An 8,074-nucleotide genomic window follows, 5' to 3' on the forward strand; every position below is an offset into this window, starting at 1 on the left:
ATTACCTCTTTAAAGCACCACAAAGAGAACTGGTTTATTGATTTTTTTAAATAAGTTGTAAGAAAATACGTATTCAAAGACTGACGTCAATATGAAWACCACCACTGTTAAATAAAATGATTTGTAGAAGGAATAAAACCATACAACACCAGAGTTCTGGAACCGAGTGAGGTTTTATTGCCACCAGAGCTGACAAGGAAACCAAACTGCCGACAAACCAGGAAGTTGATCCATTAATACAGGGTCTTCAATGCCTGCGTTCGCCCCCTACTGACCTACGGCTGAATCACAGGCATTCAGACAAAATTCTCACCTACTGTTCTCATAACGGTTGATTATGTGTTGTTATATTATTCAGACATGTAACTAATCTACATCAATCAAAACATAATAGATTAAACATTGTCAACATTATAAAAAGGAAAACCTAAAAGATACAGTGTTGTGTTTTTAACATCAGTACTAACCTCTAATAACGATAAATTTCTTCAAAGTGACCCTTCAAAACGCATTGACTGAAATTATAAAACTAACGAGCCTGAAGCTAACTAGCTGACCTCAGCACGGTTTGTTGAAACTTGTAGAAATAACGAAACAGGAGCAAAAACCAAGCGAACGCTCAGCAACGTTCGTAAAAACAACTGAACCTGAACTCTTCAGATAAAATCCTGCACAACTAAAAGTTTTATTTTGCAGCCTGACCTCCTGAAAGGGATCAAATCTGTGACGTTTAATCAACTTGTAATCTCCAACACGCTCGTGGCCTTTCTGCAGAATTCGAGCAGGTTAATTTTCTGATCTAAATGTGTACGGCCGTGTGAACGCTTGTCAGTGAGAATTAATGTGTAAATTAAGCTTTGCTGCAGGTCTGAAGCTTAATGGTCTCTGGTGTGTTGTAACTGCAGCCGTGTGTGTCCGTAACGAGCACAATCACTCTGCAGCTGGAGCCCATCAGCCCCACAGCACAAACTCTTGTGTTATCACAACCGCCGCAGGAAGATTTACAGCTGAGACGCATCTGAGCTGCAACAAATACAAATAAYACAACTTTTCTAACCTCTCTGTTGGATAAACGTGGAGATTGTTGCTTCTGGACACTAAATCTGAGGCAGGAAGAAACTAACRCAAAGATGATGCTATTTTTAGTTTCTGTCACAGAAAACTGGATTTGATGCACCTGTCTGAAACACTCCGGTGTGCAAAAACTTAATTAGTCAGCTGCTGCTTCGAAAAACACCAAGAGACGAAGGCTTTTAGAGCTGAACATCATCACTTCTGATTTAATGCAAGAAACAAGGTTTTACATTTACACACACCGGTGGAAAATCATCACATTTATAACTGTTTCACACAGAAGTAATATTTATGACATTAGTGGATCATTTACTGATGAAAACAACTTCCCAACAAAAGTTCAGTAGAAATTATTTAAACGCTTCATCCCTTGAGCTCAAAATTAAAACTGAACTTTCTTGTAAAACAACAAAAAAAAGGTCTGATGAGGCAAAAACGCAGGAGTTCAGGGAGAACCAGCATCTCCACTGAGGCTGCATGAGAAAAACAGCTGAGGCTAACTAAACAGAGAACAGGTGAGTGGGCGTGGCCAAACCAAGGAGCAGAAACACTTAACTAATGTCACCGAGAGAATAAACCTGAACTGGAAAAACTCAACTATAAACACAAAAATAAAAATAAAAACAGAAAGCAGCATGGTGACAATGTTAGGATGAAGACAAACAGGTTATAATCATTATTATTATTATTATTATTATTATTATATAGATATGCATTTTGTTGCTGTGGTTTTGTTCTCTCTGTTTCTGCAGGTGTGCAGCCAAGATGTCGGGTGTGTTGTCTTGTGTTTTCTTGATGTATATTTCACATATCTTATCCCTCTTTCACTCTCTCATTACATTTCACCTTTTTCTTTTTTTTTCTAAAAAAATGGATAAAGATAAACAGAAAAACACAAAAGTTTATAAAAAGTTCAAGGAAATTTATTCGGTTTACCAATGATTGTTAAAACATCACATACTCTTATTCCTGGGAGAACTAGGGTGTGTTCTGATAACTTATTTTTGCTAATTAATCTATTTTTTATGTGATTTAGTGATGAACAGTCTTGTTTTGAGTGACTCATGTCATGGTCATCTCAGGCAGAGGGTACTCTTGTGACATGTTTAGTAACACACCTTAAATTCATTCACAAAAATGGTTGAGGCAATTAGCCTAGCCGCGGAGTATTTGTATGGATTTGGTTCTTACATTTAATTCTGTATTTGTTGCCTTGTCCTTTACAYGTATCMGAGTAACTTAACAYGCTATATTTTTCAAAGGTATGAAACAGAGGATGAGAGTGAGTTGATATGAAAGTGTATTCCTGTGGAGCCCAATCCTGGACCTCGAGGTATAAAGCACCAAAACTGTCATTAGAAATAAAATCATAAATATATAAATGGACCAATAAATAAATACACTTAAAATGCACCATTTAAGTTAAAAAAGGAGACTTTTACCTCATATTTTATCCTTTAATTGACCTTTTATTTTCCAGCTTAAATCCAATAAATTATATATTTTAGAACATAATTTACATTTTACTGTTTTTAAAATGTATATTATATATTGTTTTACTTGTACATGCATTGGTGTCATTTAAATTGTTATATTTAATTTTTTTGTATAATTTTTAAGTCTTTATTTCCATGTGATGCTTTTACATTTCTATCTCCTGTTTTTACTTCACCTTATACACGTATATGTATTTACTTTGGTTCACTTATATATTTCTGCATTTATTTCTATTTATGTCAGTTTCTCCTCCATAGGTCTTGATTCTGCAGGGTTTAGTTGTTCTTCAGCAGAATCCTTTTGAACACATTTATTTATTCAAGTGTGCTGAAGCAGAGAAACAACTAAAAGTTGCATAATAGTGGCCTTCAAGGACCAGGATTAAAGACTATCTGATGAGTGTAAAGAGAAGCTTTAACTCTTTCTTACAGTCTTATAAAAACAGAACAATAACTTTTAGGCCTTACAGGACCAGAGTGTTGCAGAGTTCYGTCTTTAAAAACCAGCAGCTCCTTCCAGAAGTCTTCAATCAGAATCCTTTTTATTTCCTGTCAAACGGAGACAAAGTGTAGTAAAGTCTTCCACACAGAGAATTAAATGTCTCTGATGTAAATCCTAAGAGTCCTTGGCAGTTTCCAGGAYGTTCAAAGTTTTGTGCGTAACTTCTCCTCAGTGCCTCGGTGAGACATGGATTCCTGTCAGACGCTGAACAGAAACAAAACAAACCGGTGATGAGCTGTCAGCGGCGGTCGTGTAGAAGCAGCGGACTGCCGGAGCGTCCTGTCGCTGGAGAACCAGGCGGACCCGCAGCAAATCCTGAACGAGCGTCGAGGCCGAACAGTCGGGAAGCAATTAGTCCTGTTAACGTCAGGGAGTTCTCCATCAGGGTGGCTTTCCTGGGCGGCGGGAAACCTGCTGGAGACTCTGACAGCTCAGGTGTGAGCGGTGACCTCTGACCCCTTCAGTCAGCTGGAAAACAACAACTTTCACAGCAAACTTTTCTCATTTACAAAATCCAGGTTTAGCTGAGGGAAGCCATCTCCTAACCGCTTCCTGTGCCCTTTGTGAAATTAAAAAAATAAAAGAAGAAGCGTGGAAAACAATTCCATCAGCAATCCCATTTTCCTCTTTGCAAACTGCATATTGCTCATTAAATATTAACTGACAGGCTGGTGCCTCCTTGCATTCTGATTGTTTTTAATATCATTATTTAGCTGACAAGTCAGTGGAGAGAATGTCAATAAGAACATTCAAACAGAAGCAACGGGAAAGTGTTTTCTGAGAAATAATCACCTTTTTATTTCCACAAATTAATCCTTTTCTGACAAACAAATCCAAACCAGAGAGACTTTAACTTTATGAGATATATGAGCAGTACAGGGTCCCAGACGTGACAATAATATAGTTTGATTATTTAAATGTATAATTACAGACATGAATAATGGATTGGATTCAATTAAATTTACATTTTTGTACCTTATCATATCTCAGCACCTTAAAAATCTGACCCCAAACTGCACCGATAAAACAGCACAGAATTCAAACATTGTTATGCTTTTTAAGCTTATAAAACAAGATTGAACATAAAAAACATTTGAGTGTCACTTCTTCTTTTAGAGGTTCTTAATCTTTAATTTGGTATTTATTTATTTTATAAACATAGATGTACTTTGAGTTCTGATCATTTAAAACAAGCATTCCATCCGTCCATCGGTTTTCTTCCTCTTTGCTGGGGTCAGGCCTCGGGGGCAGCATCCTAAGCAGAGAGACCCAGACCTCTCTCTCCCCAGCCACTTGGACCAGCTCCTCTGGGGGAATCCCAAGGTGTTCCCAGACCAGCTGAGAAACATAGTCCCTCCAGCGTGTCCTGGGTCTTCCTCTGGGTCTCCTCCCAGTGGGACGTGTCCAGAACACCTCACCAGGGAGGAGTCCAGGAGGCATCCTAACCAGATGAACCACCTCAACTGGCTCCTCTGGACGTGGAGGAGCAGCGGCTCTACTCCGAGTCCCTCCTGGATGACTGAGCTTCTCGCCCTATCTCTAAGGGAGAGCCCAGCCACCCTGTGAAGGAACCTATACTCCCAGAGTACCCCCCACAGGAGTCCCCTAGGGACACTGTTCAACGCCTTCTCCAAGTCCACAAAACACATGTAGACTGGTTGAACTCCCATGCACCCTCCAGGACCCTGCTGAGGGTGTAGAGCTGGTCCGATGTTCCACGATCATGAACAAAAACACACTGCTCTTCCTGAATCCAAGATTTGACTATCTAACTGACCCTCTTATCCAGAACCCCTGAATAGACCTTACCAGGGAGGCTCAGAAGTGTGATMCCCCTATAGWTGGAACACACTCTGCGGTCCCCCTTTTTAAATAGGGGGACCACCACCCCTGTCTGCCAATCCAGGGGGAGTGCCCCCAATGTCCATGCAATATTGCAATATTGTTCCTCCCAACCACGCCCCTGCAGGTCTCACTGTCATTACCCACATGAGCATTGAAGTCCCCCAGCAGAACGAGGGAGTCCCCGTTAGGAGCGCTCTCCAGCACGCCCTCCAAGGACTCCAAAAATGGTGGGTAATCTGAACTGCTGTTAGGCTCATAGGCACAAACAAAAGTCAGGACCCGTCCCCCCACTCGTAAGCGGAGGGAAGCTACCCTCTCATTCACCAGGGTGAACCCCAACGTACAGGCACCAAGAAGGGGGGCAATAAGTATGCCCACTTCTGCTCGGCACCTCTCAGCATGGGCAACTCCAGAGTGGAACAGTGTCACCGGCTCAAACTGATCAAAAACAGATGAGTAGTGCAAAGAGAGAGATGGGTCGTAGGAAGGCTGAGAAGTACAAACTCTAGTTGATACAATTTTATTAAACAAAAAAAGAAGTGGAGAAAACTTTGACAGGTTTCAATGGAGACATCAAAACCAACAAACTTGGGAGCATTGAGAACAGCATGTATGGTTTGAACAGAACACTGGGGTTGTTACAATTAAAAGCAATTATTCCTGAGAGGTATTTGTTCTTCAGGTTTTACAGTCCTCTGATAGAACAGGTTTTCTTTGAGAATACCAAAAGAAATATGCAGCCTATCCTTTTTCCATCGGCACTCCCCTCTTCATTCACACCTGGCAGCACAAGTGATGTCATTCAGCCATGACTCGGGTGCAGCTTTGGTGCGCCAACTCTTCAAAGGCGTGATCATGTCCAGTGATTGTAAACCAAGAGTAGAAGCTGGAAACTAGTTTGTCTGTATTTAAACAAAGAGAGTCTTTAGAGATATCCTCACTGAGACCAAGAAAAGTAGATGAGAACGGGATTGGAGAGAAGTTAAACATGCAACAGTGATGAGGAGGAGCGGGCAGTTTAACTGGACAGTGTGTGGAAATATTAAACTGGATCAGCATATAATCTGAGAAAACAGCATCACATATGTCCCAATCGGAGACATCCAGACCATGTGACAGGACCAGGGCTAGTGTGTGTCCGAGTTCATGAGTGGGACCAGACACAGACTGCACAAACTTAAATAAGTTAATAACATTTAAAAGCTCCAGGAGATCAGCTCTTCTGGGCAACAGGTGTGAATATTACACTTACAGAGAATAAGAACATGATCATATTTAGGTCGGAGTTCAGCCAAAATTTCTGAAAAGTCACTTGTAAAGTCATTTTTGTGGTTGGGTGGCCCAAAGATGATGACACAAACATGAGAGCGACCAATTTCAAATGAACAATGTTCAAAGCTTGTAAAGGAGGATTGGAGGCAGATCTGTCTGCATTTAAACTCACTTTTAAAACAACTGCTATTCCTCCTCTTTGACCAGAAGAAGGATGGGAATTAAAAAAGCAGCAATCCAGTGGTGACAGTTCAATAAGAGAGGTGGACTCACCTGTCTCAGCCATGTCTCCTTTACACAGAGAAAATCCAGACCACGGGACATGAAGAAATCCCTCAAGATGAAAGTTTTGTTTGCCAGTGATTTTGCGTTGACAAGGTTGAACCTGGCAGAGGTTGGCACATCTTTTAATAAGAGATGACTCTGAGGCATTTAGGAGGTTTTTCACCTCCTGCCTCTCTACTGGCTGGCAGCGCTGATTGACTCACCTGTGTTGGATTGGCTCATTATCTCCCAGGTTTCATAAGRCATCATTGAGGATGCGTTCTTCACTGAAGCATCAATACTCCATTGGTAAAGATCTTAGTCTGTAACCTGTTTTGATCACCAGTTTGTTTAACCTTTGAGTATTTATCTTACCTGTTTCCAGACCACGGAGTCCCAAGAAGTACTGACCTTTTCCAAGCCTGCCTGAGGACCTTTTGTAACRAGCCACTCACCTGAGTTCCATGCGCCTGCCTTTTGCCTCCACCAAACTTGTAAATATCTACTTACCTGTAAATACTCACCAGAAGAAGTTCTCACTTGTAAATGCTCACTTGTTGAAGTTGTCACCTGTAAATACTCACCTCTGGATTTGGACCAACTCATCCACGCCTAACCTCACTCCTTCACCTGTAAGAAAACATACCCGTTTGCAATATACCTCTGGAACATCAGATCAAACATTCACCTCTGCACTCGTCCTGTTCTCAGATCCCGATCCCGTCCCTGAACAATAAATCACTTACCTTTTTAAATTTGGACTCTGACTCTGTTGGTTAACATGTTTGCTCACGTTGAATCTTGTTCAGTTAAATACGTGAGCTACTACCACTCCAAATTTTATGTCCATTTCTGTAAAACTGTCAGAGTTTAMTCATCTTTTTATTGCAGTTCATTATTTAAAATGACTTAAATGAAGTGATTCAATCTTTATTTATCTGAATTAAAAGACTCAGCTGGTGGAGTTTTGGATTCTTTGGTGAACAGCAGCATGAACCTGTTTTTGTTACCACTCAGATGTAAATTTGTCATAAAGAAGTGTAAACTCTCCAGGAAGCTGATCTAAACAACAGAGAATAAAACACAAAGTCACTCAAAGCTTTCTGAACATTACATATCTTTATGAGTCAGTCTGAACACATATCTGCAGAAAGAGGAGGAGCAAAACTGGATAAACAAGCTCTAACGTCACATTTAGGAAATGAAAGCAAAAAGTGGGCAGAGTTCAAGGTTATGTAAAAGAAAGTAAAGTGTTTGTGTGTCGGAGCAGAGCTGCAGCTGAAACAAACACCTGAATTCATCTTTTCTTTCCTGACATCTGATTCTAATCCAGGTGAGTTCAGATGATTYTTTTTAGTTTCTACAGGCAGCTTTAACAAAACTCAGAGCTTTAATGTTGTTGATTCTTTGACCCTCAGAGTTCAGACATGTCTGCTGGCAGCAACCTGAGGTCTGAGGATCAGTTCCGGTGCTCCATCTGTCTGGACCTGTTCACTGATCCGGTCAGCACACCATGTGGACACAACTTCTGTAAAACCTGCATCAGYCAACACTGGAGCAGCAGCAGCAGCTGCCAGTGTCCCGTCTGTAAGAAGATGTTCCAGACCAGACCTCTGCTGGA

At 40.8% G+C, this 8,074-nt stretch overlaps 1 protein-coding gene across 1 annotated transcript in view; it reads left to right on the plus strand.

The window, feature by feature from the left end:
• Nucleotides 1-7,773: 7,773 nt before the first annotated feature.
• Nucleotides 7,774-8,074, plus strand: part of LOC106530157 (E3 ubiquitin-protein ligase TRIM21) — a gene marked incomplete in the record, with an annotated part of 1,883 nt that continues 1,582 nt past the window's right edge. Inside the window, 2 exon segments of the mRNA XM_014025739.1 lie at nucleotides 7,774-7,786; nucleotides 7,872-7,989. Of these exon segments, the coding sequence (XP_013881193.1) occupies nucleotides 7,881-7,989 (109 nt within the window).

Source organism: Austrofundulus limnaeus, unplaced genomic scaffold, assembly GCF_001266775.1.
Source record: "Austrofundulus limnaeus strain Quisiro unplaced genomic scaffold, Austrofundulus_limnaeus-1.0 Scaffold495, whole genome shotgun sequence".
NCBI classification, from domain to species: domain Eukaryota; kingdom Metazoa; phylum Chordata; class Actinopteri; order Cyprinodontiformes; family Rivulidae; genus Austrofundulus; species Austrofundulus limnaeus.